The following is a 15,198-nucleotide window of genomic DNA, read 5'->3' as shown; positions in this document are numbered from 1 at the left end:
TAAAAGCATTGAGAACATGGATTTAAAAAAAAGTCAAAATGAACTTTTTCAGCATTCTGGAAATTAACCAAAGACTTGGAGCTATCTGGGGAGCATTTACTTATAAAAATGGCTGAATCTCAGTAAAAACAGCTAGCTCTCTGATATTTCATCTTGCATTTTTCCTGTTCCCACCCCACTCCCAAGCTATGCATTAGTCTTTTTTTTTGTTTGTTTTGAGACAGAGTCTCACTCTGTTGCCCAGGCTGGAGTGTAGTGGCATGATCTCAGTTCACTGCAACCTCCCCCTCCTGGGTTTTCAAGTGATTCTCCTGCCTCAGCCTCCTGAGTAGCTGGGATTACAGGTGCCCACCACCAGGCCTGGTTAACTTTTTTTGTATTTTTAGTAGAGATGGGGTTTCACCATGTTGGCCAGGATGGTCTCGAACTCCTGACCTCAAGTGATCAGCCTGCCTTGGCCTCCCAAAATGCTGGGATTACAGGTATAAGCCACGGTGTCCGGCCTATGCATTAGTCTTGAAAACCAGCAGCCTGGAAGCCAAGCAAAATGGGGTTGGACAGAGCTCCTTCAAACCACCATTGCTGGAGAACTGTCATTGTTTGAGTTGTCTGGTGGTTCCCTGAAAGATCACTCCTAAGGCCATCTTTTAAAAATCTCACTCAGAGCTCACCTAGTGCAGAATAGTCTTATCCCTGGGGAAGTTGTTGAAAACAATTAGAGCAAACTGTTGAATATCTCAGCTGCTTGGGGCAGTGGATCTTGGGAGAGCAACCAATAGGCTAAGCAAAAAGCTTAACGGGAAAAACTGGAGAATCAGATGTCCACAGGAAGCTTAAAAAATCTCGGATAGATTCCTGGAAGGTCATGTGCATGTGTAAGGCTGTGCATATGCTAAGGGCTGTGTTCTCAGACCTGAGAAAGACCTAAGATCTCACACTTCTGGTTAACTCTGAGGTTTTGCATAACCAGGAAGTGGAATCTAAGAAGTAGAAACTGCCTAGCTGAGTGATAAAGGCGTGCCCTAACATGCACACAGAGCTCCTCAACAACTACTAGAAGCTTCCTGGTTGAAAGAATCTATTAAAATCTCTGTCCAATCATTTGCTGACCCCCAAACTACCTGAGTAGAGACATCAGTGGCTATATACAACAAAAGATAGGGACTTTCAAAATTAGTTCAGAAAAGTCACTAAGCAAAGAAACAAGAAGAAACCCTGGGGTGGGGAGACAATCTTATTTCCAAAATTGCCACATTATATGCCAGACGGTCCCATAGTTGACGTAATGATTTTCTTATTTTATGATGGGTCTATCAGGGTGTTACATGAATTTTCAACTTACAATATTTCTAACTTATGATGAGCTTATCCGGATATAACCCCATCATAAGTTGGGGAGCATTGTATTCAAAATGTCTAGTTTTCAACAAACAATCACATGATTGTTTGAAAAAAAACAAGAAATATAGGACAGGCATAGTGGCTTATGTGTATAATCCCAGCACTTTGGGAGGCCAAGGTGGGAGGACTGCTTGAGCCCAGGAGTTTGAAACCAGCATGGGCAACATAGCAAAACCCTGTCTCTATAAAAACTACAAAAATTAGCAGGGCGTGATGGTATGCACCTGTAGTCCCAGCTACTTGGGAGGCTGAGGCAGGAGGATTGCTGAAGCCTGGGAGGCAGAAGTTGCAGTGAGTTGAGATCATGCCACTGCACTCCAGCCTGGGCAACAGAGCGAGACTCCATCTCAAAACATAACTTCTGTTGTAGGAATGCCGCAGATTAAAGTTATGCACTCTTATGGATAACTTAAATCTTCTCATGAAGAAACAACAGCCAAACGCTAATTAAGGGACATTCTACAAATTATCTGGCTTACATGTTTCAAAAAATATCAATGTCATAAAATACAAAGAGTTAGGAACATCTCTCATTTCAAAGGAGACTAAAATGATGACAACAAAACAATGGATGAGAGCTCAGATTTTATTTTGCTCTGAAGGACATTTTGGATACAATGGATCAAATCTGAATAAGGTTTATATATCAGATCACCTTATGTTAATTTCTGATTTTGAGAACTGTACTGTGGTTATATAAGAGGACTCCTTGGTCTTAGAAAATATACACTGAAGTATTTAGGGGTAAAGGAGCATCGGGACTGTACCAGTTCAGAAAAACAAGTGTATGTTTGTGTGTACATATGTGTATAGGTAGAGAAAAAGAGGAAGAGAAAGCAAATTTAGTAGAATGTTAGTGTTTAAAAATCTGAGAGACAAATATCTGGAAATTCTTAGTATTTTTCTTGCAAATTCTCTGTTAGTTCTAAAATTATACTCTTCAATTGCCACTATCCTCCACCCCTAAAGAAAAGATAGTAAAAAGTAAAGTTTAGCTTAGTCCACATGAATTACATCTAATTCCAAATCATGTGAGACTCAGCCAAACTGTAAATCCCTTGCTCAGTTCTAGAAGAAATTCGGCCGGGCGCGGTGGCTCAAGCCTGTAATCCCAGCACTTTGGGAGGCCGAGACGGGTGGATCACGAGGTCAGGAGATCGAGACCATCCTGGCTAACACGGTGAAACCCCGTCTCTACTAAAAAATACAAAAAACTAGCCGGGCGAGGTGGTGGGCGCCTGTAGTCCCAGCTACTCGGGAGGCTGAGGCAGGAGAATGGCGTAAACCCAGGAGGCGGAGCTTGCAGTGAGCTGAGATCCGGCCACTGCACTCTAGCCTGGGCGGCAGAGCGAGACTCCGTCTCAAAAAAAAAAAAAAAAAAAAAAAAAAGAAATTCAGTGTGGAGACTTTAAAAGTGTTATAGGTGTAAATGGATGCTATATGGTTTAAATCTCACCTAATATGGCTATCAAACATATATGTTACATATTATGAATTCACAGTTATCACTAATTTAAAACTAAAAGTATGACTTTTTTTTTGAGACAGGGTCTCACTCTGTCACCCAGGTTGGAGTGCACAATCTTGGCTCACTGCACCCTCCGCCCCCCAGGCTCAAGTGATCCTCCCACCTCGGCTTCCTGAATAGCTGGCACCACCGGTGCACACCACCGCATTTGGCTATTTCTTTGTATTTCTAGTAGAGATGGGGTCTTGCTGTGTTGCCCAGGCTAAAAAATCTGACTTTTTATGTGGGCTGAAAGAAGTGAAAACTTACAGTTTCAACACTAAATGAGTAACAAAACATTTTTCCTAAATAATAAAAATTTATATTAACAAAGCTCCTTTTTTCCAGTGTCTTGAAAACTGAACAGTAAGTACTAAGCAGATATTTGCTGATTTAACTCCAGAAGATTCCAATTTAAAGTAATTTACAGGCCAGGCGTGGTGGCTCATGCCTGTAATCCTAGCACTTCGGGAGGCCGAGGTGTGCAGATTGCTTGAGCCCAGAAGTTTGGGACCAGCCTGGGCAACAAGGTGAAACCCTATCTCTACAAAAAACACAAAAATTAGATAGGCATGGTGGCACATGTCTGTAGTCCCAGCTACTGGGGAGGCTGACGTGGGAGAATCACTGGAGCAGGGGAGGTGAAGGTTGTAGTGAGCCGAGATGATGCCACTGCACTGTAGCCTAGGTGACTGAGTAAGACTGTCTCAAAAATAAATAAATAAAAATACAAATAAAGAAAGAAAGTACTTTATAGCTCCTGACTGATTTACCTTTCAGGATCCTCGTGAGGTATTGAGATAATTTTGTAGTCACTATTACATAATTACAGGAAAATTTAGTAAGCTGGTAAAAAATCCTGAGGCAAAATCTGGGGCCTACATCTGGTGCTTCAGACACTAGACTAAGCTGCTAACAGAAACATGAATTAAATAATTACAACAAACTGTACATTCAGACATTTTGGCTACCTTACAATCCTGCATGGCACTATATTCTGCTTAAAAAGTGAATAAAACGAACGCTAGAAAACCATGAATAAATACAGTCTAAAACGGGTTTATACAAACCCTGCTTTTCTTTTTCTTTCTTTTTTTTTTGGAGATAGGGTCTCGCTCTGCTTGCCCAGGCTGGAGTACAGTGGTGTGATTATGGTTCACCATGGCCTCGAACTCCAGGGCTCAAGTGATCTTCCTGCCTTTGCCTCCTGAGTAGTTGGGACTACAGGTAAGCATACCCAGCTAAATTTTTTAAATTTTTGATAGAGATGGGGTCTCACTATATTGCCCATGTCTGGTCTGGAATTCCTTAGCTCAAGTGATCCTCCTCCCACCTCAGCCTCCCAAAATGCTGGTATTACAGGTTTGAGCCACTGAGCTTGGCCAAAACCTGCTTTTCTTATGTTGGAAATAACTGAATTATACCTTCTCATAAAGTCTCTTTTGTGATTCGAGTTCCAGCTGTCTCATTTCTAGGTCTCTGGCTGTGGCAGCAATTTCTCGATCTCTCATATATACCTATGGCCAAACAACAAACTGTGAATACCAAAAAGAATTTACAAAATAAATTTTAATATATTTAGTAATCCTGTAATCTGAACGACCTACTAACAGTATTTAAAATAACAGCAATCGGGTTTTTGAAACCAGAGTAGCTGACAAAGAGTAATACTCACTGCAGAATCTAGGAATAATCTCTCAAAGTGAAGTTTAATTTAAAAATAAAAAGCACAATACCATATGCCCATCTACTCAGACTGGAAGAACAGATAGCAGTTCTTACAGTATTACAGTAACCAATATCATGAGTTAGAAAAACTTAAGCAATTTAAATCTGGGGTAGATAAAAATACAACATTTATTTAATGCTCTTTTTGACTAAACTTCTCTACTTTTGTAAGTTTGGTTTGACAATTACCAATTCTAGGTTTAAATTTCTTGCAGACGGTTCGACCTGTGTGTGTTCTGCTCCAAGTGAATTAATTTAGAGTTCGCCTATTTCCAAAATTTGATTAGTTGGAAGCTTTTTATTCCTATATACTAGAGGGTTTGCGTATGGGATATGGCACTCTCTAGAGACTCTTAGAAATGATCTTAGATATAAGGTGAAATGTTAGATATTGTCATTATGGTAAAAGACATGCTATCAAATACCTATTTTAGTAAATGAGAACATAGTTGGATGTGCAAACGTATATATCCAAAGGCTAAAAGAGAAACATGGACCAGGACCAGCTCAATTTAAAGAGGTTATTAGGAAAGGAGCTAGCTCAAAGGTGGGGGGAAGCTTGAGTGTATGAAGTAAGAACAGTAATAATGACAGAAAGTGGAGGAGAGGTGTGGCATAGCAAATCACACTTTTTAGGAATTTCAATTACTGAGCTCTTTTGCTTATGAATTTTCAGAGATACAAACAGCTATGTACCACAGCAAAAACCGATCGGCTTTGTTTGCTGCTAACAGATGTTCACAGTCACATGCACTTGTCATTTCAGATTCAAGCAGCCTTTCCTGCTAGAGCCTGAACCATGAGACGAACTTTTGTGGTTTGGCAGGGTTAGAGCACAACATCAGAACAGGCAGCTGGGAGGACAGGAGGCTGGAAGGGTAGGCAGAGGCCAGATCATGTTGCTGAAAGGAGTTTATAGAATTTTTGGACCAAAAAGTGCCGCCTCCTTTTTCCAAGGGGTTTGGAATAAAGACATCAGAGTTCTGAGCTTACTTTGTGGGAAGAACATATACTTTTCTACAGTAATGAAATATCAATCTCATTCACTAGACGAGAAAATTAAAAGAAATCTTGGATTTTGAAAACCAATTTAAAATTAACAAGCTTTAAACAAAACAAGTATGATGCTATAAAGAGATAATAGATTTCTAATACATATGAATTAAAAATACTTTGAAAGACTTAAGCCAGGCGCCTGTAATCCTAGCACTTTGGGAGGCTGAGGTGGGCAGATCACTTGAAGTCTGGAGTTCGAGATCAGCCTGACCAACATGGTGAAACTCCGTATCTACTAAAAATACAAAAATTAGCTGGGTGTTGTGGCAGGCACCTGTAATCCCATCTTCTCAGGAGGCTGAGGCATGAGAATTGCTTGAACCCGGGAGGTGGAGGTTGCAGTGAGCTGGGATTGCACCACTGTACACCAGCCCAGGTGACAGAATGAGACCCTGTCTCAAAAAAAAAAAAAAAAAAAAAAAGGCTTAAAAAATACTTAGTATTTTATCAAAACTAGGCTTGAAACTCTAAATTAGTGCATAAATTCAGTGCAATCCTAATAAAAATTCCAATGGGATTGGGAGAGGTGAGAATTCCAAAAGTGGAAACAATTCTTAAAGTCTATTTGGAATGATAAACATTTGAGAATACTGACAAAAACTCTGAAAAGGAAGACTAATGAGTGAGAATTAGGACTAGTTAGTAAAACACTTCAAAGCTACTGTCATTCAAACAGTGTGGTACTGGCTTAGGAATAGAAAAAGCAAGGAAGGAGATCAAGTATGTAAGAGAATTTAATATGTAAAAACCATCGGTTGGCAAATGACTTGGCTAATAGTCAGCAAACGGTGTTGGGACAATTGACTTGCTTTTTGGAAATAAGTAAGCTAACCTGACAGAAAGTTAAGTCTAACTTCACAGAAAGATGGACAAATGATACAAATATGTAATGTGTAATTCTACAAATGGAAGATAAGTAACAGAAAAGATACTTAACCTCACTAACAATAAAAAAAGGCAAATTAAAATAGACTATTTGTCATCTATCTGCTTGGCAAATATTAAGACTGATGCAGTACAATTGACTATACTAGGGGATGGGTACTCTTACGGTCTTAAAATAGCTTAAGCCATTTCATTTTTAGAGAACAATTTGGCATAATTTAGAAGTTACTCAACAAAAGTATGTGTGCAAGTAAAAAGACTTTTATGATGTAGCATGGTTGTTATTTGCAAAACACTGCAAAAAACTAAATGTCCAATAACAAAGGATTAAATAAGCTATTCATTCAATGGAATATTATACAACCACAAAAAAGAAATAGATACACATAACAAATATGAAAAGATATTCAACATATGTAATTTTAAAAAGCAGGTCACAAAAACAATGTATAATGAGAATAATCCCATTTTTGTATAAATATAGGAAAGCATGACTATAATTACTCCTCTATCTATAGAACATACCTGAAAGGCTATATAATTAACCTTTTTTTTTTTTTTCTGAGACTGAGTCTCGCTCTGTCACTCAGGCTGGAGTGCAGTGGCGTGATCTCAGATCTCGGCACACTGCAGCATATGCCTCCGGGGCCAAGCAATTCTCTGGCCTCAACCTCTCGAGTAGCTGGGATTACAAGCACCTGCCACCAAGCCCAGCTAATTTTTGTATTTTTAGTAGAGATGGGGTTTCACCATGTCGGCCAGGCTGGTCCCGGACTCCTGACCTCAGGTGAACCGCCCGCCTCGGCCTCCCAAAGTGCTAGGATTACGGGCATGAGCCACCGCACCCGGCCAATTAACCATTTTTTAAAAGTGTTTCTCTGGGGATGATATGAGGACTGATGGAGAAGATCCATTTTTAATTCTATATATTTTGTACTGGAAATTATTTTTACACTGGCCACAGATAATTTTTACATGAAAAAAGAATATGTCCCCTAATTAAAAATTAACTGCCAGGCATGGTGGCTCACGCCTGTAACCCCAGCACTTTGGGAGGCCAACATGGGCAGATCACCTGAGGTCACAAGTTCGAGATCAGCCTAGCCAAAATGGTGAAATCCCATCTCACGAAAAATACAAAAATTAGCTGGGTGTGGTGGTGCGCACCTGTAATCCCAGCTACTTGGGAGGCTGAGGCAGGAGAATCGCTTGAACCCGGGAGGTGGAGGTTGCAATGAGCTGAGATCACACCACTGCACTCCAGCCTGAGCAACAGAGTGAGACTCCATCTCAAAAAAAAAAATTAACTTAATGGCTAACGGATACTGATATTTCTATTTTTAGAGAAACAGTCACTAAGGACACTTGACTAATTTTCCTGGCATTTCTTAAATATTTAGCCATTCATGAAATACAAAAGAGAATGAGAAAAGCCAAGGGGAAAATAAAATTAAAGGGGCTATTTAGTATTCATGGTGGACTGTAAGAATATTATTTAATTTGAAGGTGTTCATTACATTTAAGTGAGAGTAAATGGAGATGACGTATGAGAACTAAGGTAAGAATAATAAACCTTTCTCCCAATTTCATCATCCAGTCTTCTTAGTTCCATTTCCTGTTGATCTTGCTGAAGCTTCAGAAAACGCCTTCTTGCAGCATCTTGTAAGTGCATTTCCTTTACTTTCAGCTCTCTTTTCACAGCAGCTAGCCTTAAATACAAAATACATCAAGTGGAACAAATAAAGCAATTCCTAATATGACTTAGTTTTTTCATAACAAGTCTACCATGCCCATCATTTCAATACAATTGATATCCTTTATCTGAAAGAATGCCAGAACTGCTCCACCGTTACCAAAGATGATATATACTTATGCTTTGAGAATTTTAGCAGAAAGCTCACCGGCTCAGTTCAGTAGTTCCTTTTAACCCACACTCTAAATCTGTTACATAAAGTTCCATCTAAGAATATGAATCAATAAACACAGAAGTGAGTTTCCCAACAATTGGGCTTAGTCTCAATGTTTATCCCATAACTTTACTTAATTTACACATTTTACCTTATTAACATACTTTTATGTATTTATTTTTAAGTTTTTTCTTTTTCTTTTTTAAGAGACAGGGTCTCACTATGTTGCCCAGGCTGGCCTTGACCTCCTGGGCTCAAGTGGTCCTACCTAGTAGCTGGGACTATAGGTATGTGGCACCACACCCAGCTACCACACTTTTGAATATGCATTTAATACTAATTCCCCTGTCCTCCAAAGTGTTAAATGAGTAATGACATAATCATTTTATGTTACAATTGTCAGGTCACACAGGTATGTTTAAAACACAATTAAAAAAATTATACTCCACTACAGGTGATGTACCCAGCACTCTATGACAAAGCATTTCTGCCCACTATAGAATAATGTTTCTAAATAATGTCCTTCCAGGAACATTAATCCGTGCAAATCTAGATTATATTCAGTATAGCTTTAGAATTACATTTTACTACATAGCAATTTTTTGAAAAGTGGTATATAAAGATTCTTTTTATTAACTTAATAGTTGCTTAGTAGAAATGCTACAGCTGGGTAATCCTATATATAATGTTGTTCCTAAAATGAAAAAAGAAAGAGCATAAAAATTATTCAACCAATTTATATGTCCAGATTTGTTTTTTAAAGGGATAACACATACCTCTGTCTTTGTTGTATGATTTTCTCCTCCTCTTGTAAGAGCATTTCTCTTCTTGTTTCTTCAGCTTTACGAAGCAGCTCCTGCTTCTGGTACCAAGCTTCATCTTCAGCTCTTTGCTGGTCAGCTTCAGCTTGCATATCTTCAACTGTCTGCCTGAAGTAGGTAATATTATTATGAAAACACAAAGAAGAAAGCTAAGTAATTTAAATCCAAGAATCATCAAAACACAAAATGTATACTGATTAATGTATAGTCCATTTTGTTTCCATATGCAAGAATTAACTATCTTTAATATTTCCAGCCTTCAAACCCTGATTTTACACAAATACTCATAATGTGAATGTATTTTTCTTTTTTTTATTGAGATGAAGTCTCACTCTGTTGCCCAGGCTGGAGTGCAACGGCGTGATCTCTGCTTACTGTAACCTCTTCCTCCTGGTTTCAAGTGATTCTCCTGCCTCAGCCTCCTGAGTAGCTGGGACTTCAGGTGCACGCCACCACACCCGGCAATTTTTTGTATTTTTAGTAGAGACGGGGTTTCACCATGTTGGCCAGGCTGGGCTCGAACTCCTGACCTTGTGATCTGCCTGCCTTGGCCTCCCAAAGTGCTGGGACTATAGGTGTGAGCCACCGCGCCCGGCCAAATGTATTTTTTCATTAAAACTTTCTTATTATGTTTAAAACACATTTTGTTGTATCAGAAAAAGAAAAACTATTCCATAATTACCTCTCTCTTAAGTAATCCAATTCATCATTCCTTATTCTTTCTCGTTCTTGTGTCTGATAGTCCACAATAAACTTTGGATATTGATTAAATACTGGATACTGCCCTTTTGTTAGTGCAACAAACACATTAAGCATGCTGTCTGGATGAATGTCAGTAGGCGTGGTCTCCATGAGATGATAAACTTGTTTAATCACAACATTTATATCCAGGTTATTCCGATGGTGAAAAAAAAACTGTAAGAAAACTTGGTGTTTAAATCGAGATTTACCAGACAAATCAATTATGAGGTAAGTAGAACTAAAACAAGAATTTTTTAAAAAAGTGAATCTATATTTAAGAATATACATTTTTTTTGTAAATTCATTAAAGCTTTTCTTTACTCAAGTTTTACAATGAAGACAATTTATTTAAAAAATGTAACAGAGTTTCACAATCATAAGAAATTCTGACATAAAATTAAAAAATGAAGGCTTTTAATACAATAGAAAAAGAATGCTTCAACAATGGAACATATTCTGCTTGGATTTTTTTTTCTTCAAAATCCAAAATAAATTATAAACTAGCCTTTGAAAATAAATTAGCTTGATTCTTTAAAAATATCTGAAATGTTTCCACATTATCTTGTTTTGCCGGAAGATCCAAATTAACGTATCATGGGATCATGAAGTAAAAATAAAGTTTAATCGGACAGTAACCACTAAATAAGTAACACACACACACACAAGAACCCAACTAATTCATCTTGTCTACCAAAAGAGCATCTACTTTTTATAATGATCTTAATGCTTGCTTTCAGACACTTTCCTGCCAATTCTCAAAATTCTCAGTTACTTTTTGCATGTGTATAATAAGCATTCAGACTATCTAAGACCAGATAGGTCATGATAAGATTATGTACAGAATTAACAACACTCTACCTGTTAAACATCCTTTATAAAAGCAAAAGGCAGCCGGGTGTGGAGGATCACGCCTCTAATTCCAGCACTTTGGGAGGCCGAGGCGGGTGGATCACCTGAGGTCAGGAGTTCAAGACCAGCCTGCGTAACCTGGTGAAACCCTGTCTCTATTAAAAATACAAAAAACTTAGCTGGGTGTGGTGATGGGCACCTGTAATCCCAGCTACTCGGGAGGTTGAGGCAGGAGAATCACTTGAACCTGGGAGGCGGAGGTTGTGGTGAGCCGGGATTGCACCATTGCACTCCAGCCTGGTCGACCTGGTCGACAGAGGGAGATTCTGTCTCAAAAAAAAAAAAAGCAAAAAGCACAAACCCCAATATTACCATGATTCTTTTCTTAAGCTATGATTATAAGACTACTAGCCTGCTATAATTGCCTGCTTTATTGTCTATAAACTGTACACGGGTAGGGATGTGGTCTAACTTGTTATCCTTTATATTCCTACCACCTAGCACCAGTGTCTGACATATAACAGGGACTCAGTAAATAAATGGATCTTTCAATTGAAATAACTGATATGGCCTGGCGCAGTAGCTCACTCCTGTAATCCCAGCACTTTGGGAGGCAGAGGTGGGTGGATCACGAGGTCAGGAGTTTGAGACCAGCCTGACCAACATGGTGAAACCCCATCTCTACTAAAAATACAAAAATTAGCTGGGTGTGGTGGTGCGCACCTATAATCCAGCTACTTGGAGGCTGAGGCAGGAGAATCGCTTGAACTCGGCAGGCACAGGTTGCAGTGAGCTGAGATCGCGCCATTGCACTCCAGCCTGGGCAACAGAGCAAGACTCCGTTCTCAAAAAAAAAAAAAAAAAAAGAGAGAGAGAGAAATAACTGATATTTGAGAGCCTTCTGTTAAGAACAAGGATCATTACCTCAAAATCATCTTTAAGATTACAGTTGAGCAGAGGCACTCTAGAACATACGTTGTAGGCTACAACAGTCATCAGAAGGAAGGAAGGATGGTTGGAAAAGATATTATCAAACAGTTTCAGCCACTCCTCTCTTGTCAGCACTTCCGAGAACACAGTTTCAAGAAGAGGCCATGCATATAGCTAAAACAGATAAGGAAAAATGTATCATTTTTCTAGGGAAAAGTAAAAACAGAGTCATTGATAATATTACCTTACATTCGATTTAAGCTATGAAAATCATATTAAATACATAATTATGAAAATAACTACCTTAATTTGGACCCTTCTTTACAGACTTTCAGGAAGGCAGTTTAATGAAGAAAAAGAATGGAATACTGTTAAAAACACAACATGTAGTATGCTTTTTATTATACTCCTTCAAGAAAACACTGTTTATATCAGAACCAACATTAGCTTACAAAATAAGGCATGTTATTCTGAAAATCTTATGCTTCTTACCTGGGAAGTTATATCATGATCTATGAAGTGTTGCAGCAGTTCCTTGTCATGAAATGCCAAAACATTTTCTATCATACTAAGAATATTGATAGGAGGATTAGGAAAATATTCAAACCAGTGTTGACACCAATTGACTATGAAGGAAAAAAAAGAAATGTATCTTTAAATATCTTTCTATGTTATCAAAAATCCTTGCAATCCTTAAATGTATCCAATCTTTATGTTCCCAATATGCCCATGAATAATAAAAAATATAACTCTTTATATTATATGACATCGATTTTAAAATTCTATCATGCTAACATAGTATGTTTATAGAAATTTTGCAAATTTCCTTACAGTAGTCAATGAAAAAGTGTTAATTAAAACAAACAAACACAACTTCCCAAAATACTCCTGATGGCATTCTGGCTTCTGACTCCTGCTTTGTTCATCACCTAATTAACAAAATGATCTTTTTAAAAAGGGCCCCTATTAACCCTTCATTAAATGTAATCAACGTTAGCATGCCAAGCTCCTCAAATTTACTAAAATTCATATGTAACCAAAATTACAACCATATGTAACTAAAATGGTATATACTGTATCCCTTAATCCCTTAAACGTTATAATGACAATAAAAATGTCCTCATTTCGAGGAAATGACTGATTGTTCTATAACCATGGTAACAAGGAATAACCAGTAAATAGTCACCAGGACTGGTTTTATATCTAATTGATCATTGACAATTTGTTTCAGTAAACTTGACTTGAAAACCAACCAATCTGGCTGGGTGTGGTGGCTCACGCCTGTAATCCCAGCACTTTGGGAAGCCGAGGCAGGCAGATCATGAGGTCAGGAGATCGACACTATCCTGGCTAACACAGCGAAACCCCGTCTCCACTAAAAAGTACAAAAAATTATCCAGGCATGGTGGTAGGTGCCCGTAGTCCCAGCTACTTGGGAGGCTGAGACAGGAGAATGGCGTGAACCCAGGAGGCGGAGCTTGCAGTGAGCCGAGATCGCGCCACTGCACTCCAGCCTGGGTAACAGTGCAAGACTCCGTCTCAAAAAAAAAAAAAAAAAAAAAGAAAACCAACAAATCAGTAACAGTGGCATTCTTTGAAAGTCAGCTAATCCAAAGTAGAATAAATTCAACTAACCCTAAGGCTGACTTTGACTCACTTGCGCTCTGTAATCACTAGAACCACCCACATATTGTTCTTAAAACCGTATACAAGACCATCAGTTTGTTTTGTTCCATAAGACTATGTTTAATCTCTCCTTTACTTAAGTTTTGAATTTTTTAAATTTTAAATATTGAGTTGTAGATTCATCCTTTGATAATAAGATCTCCTATCTCAAAATAGCAAAAGAAGGCTTTATCAACAGAATACTAGATTACAGTGGTTTATAAGAACTTTCCAATTCTGGAGTTCCATTATTTCACTTATTATTGATCATTTAAATTTGGGTTAATAATGAAGTCATAAATAAAACCTTGCAAAGACTGAGCTTTAAAAAATATTTCAAATTCTCTGTAGCTCTCTTAATTTTTTTTTTTTTTTTTTTTTTTTTGAGACGGAGTCTCACTCTGTGGCCCAGGCTGGAGTGCAGTGGCGTGATCTCGGCTCACTGCAACCTCTGACTCCTGGGTTCAAGCGATTCTCCTGTCTCAGCCTCACAAGCAGCTGGGATTACAGGCACCTACCACCATGCCCAGCTCATTTTTTTTGTTGTTGTATTTTTAGTAGAGACAGGGTTTCACTATGTTGGCCAGTTTGGTCTCGAACCCCTGACCTCAGGTGATCTGCCTGCCTTGGCCTTCCCAAGTGCTCGGATTACAGGTGTGAGCCACTGCGTCCAGCCTAGCTCTTAATTTTAAGAGGAAAATATGGTTCAGCAACTGAGTACCTATTATGTCTCAGACACCGGCAGTTCTGAGAATTTAAACCACCACACATGCACCCAAAGCCCTGATCCTTACAGTCTTCATTAAGAGAGCACTGTTTTTCATTAGCAAAAGGATATCCTACTACATACAGTAACCATCTGCCTGCTCTTAAGTATTTTTATTCTGCTTTGATGCACCACAAAGGCATGGGTAGAGGACCTAGAGAGAGAACTGACAGATAGCAAAATACAGAGAAATGATAATTGTGTGGAGATTCTTTGCTAAACCAAAAGACTTTATGTCTTGTCATAAAACAGACTCCAGTGTCTAAAAAATACTTTTACAAATACATTCCAAATTATACATAGATTTGACTTTTCCTTCAAAATATCTTCTAAGTCCCAACTAGGCTAAAAACCTAAAAGCCAAAACAATGGCATATCCCAGCAGTGCTAGTATTTAGCTGAAGTTCAGCACATTTTTTTATTGTTTTTTTTGAGACAGAGTCTTGCTCTGTCGCCCGGGCTGGTGTGAAGTGGCCCGATCTCTGCTCACTGCAAGCTCCACCCCTCTGGGTCCACGCCATTCTCCTGCCTCAGCCTCCCGAGTAGCTGGGACTACGGGTGCCCGCCACCACGCCCGGCTAATCTTTTTGTATTTTTAGTAGAGATGGGGTTCACAGTGGCCACCAGGTTGGTCTCCATCTCCTGGCCTCGTGATCCGCCCGCCTCGGCCTCCCAAAGTGCTGGGATTATAGGTGTGAGCCACCACACCTGGTCAGTAAATTTTTTAAAATTGTGCTTAAACTTAGAAGCATTCAGGATGTCAACAAAACAGTTGCAACTTTTTTGTTGTTGCTGTTATTGCAATTATAGAGTGGTACTCAGTTAACAAAACATTTATTTTGTATAAGCTACATTAGAGAAAATTGAAGATGAAAAACTACTATCCCCATACAAAATAATTTGTGCTGTGGATTAACAAAAACTCGCTTTTAAATTTCTATG

At 38.7% G+C, this 15,198-nt stretch overlaps 1 protein-coding gene across 12 annotated transcripts in view; it reads right to left on the bottom strand.

Annotated features, from left to right (window-relative positions):
* The window catches only part of TBC1D31 (TBC1 domain family member 31), an 82,139-nt gene that overhangs the window by 12,863 nt on the left and 54,078 nt on the right, over positions 1-15,198 (bottom strand). For 6 of the 12 annotated variants that reach the window (XM_033203250.1, XM_033203249.1, XM_033203254.1 and 3 more), the window contains 6 exons: positions 12,318-12,451; positions 11,820-11,999; positions 9,988-10,220; positions 9,261-9,413; positions 8,151-8,286; positions 4,333-4,425 (listed from right to left, as the gene is read on the bottom strand). In XM_033203250.1, coding sequence (XP_033059141.1) covers positions 4,333-4,425; positions 8,151-8,286; positions 9,261-9,413; positions 9,988-10,220; positions 11,820-11,999; positions 12,318-12,451 — 929 coding nt within the window. The remainder of the gene's footprint in view (positions 1-4,332; positions 4,426-8,150; positions 8,287-9,260; positions 9,414-9,987; positions 10,221-11,819; positions 12,000-12,317; positions 12,452-15,198) is intronic. The other 6 variants (XM_033203251.1, XM_033203257.1, XM_033203255.1 and 3 more) reach the window with 2 other exon arrangements.

Source organism: Trachypithecus francoisi, unplaced genomic scaffold (genome assembly GCF_009764315.1).
Source record: "Trachypithecus francoisi isolate TF-2019V2 unplaced genomic scaffold, Tfra_2.0 Lachesis_group7, whole genome shotgun sequence".
In the NCBI taxonomy this organism is placed as follows: Eukaryota; Metazoa; Chordata; class Mammalia; order Primates; family Cercopithecidae; genus Trachypithecus; species Trachypithecus francoisi.
Note: the sequence above shows the minus strand (reverse complement) of the source record. Positions and strands in the feature narration are given on the sequence as shown.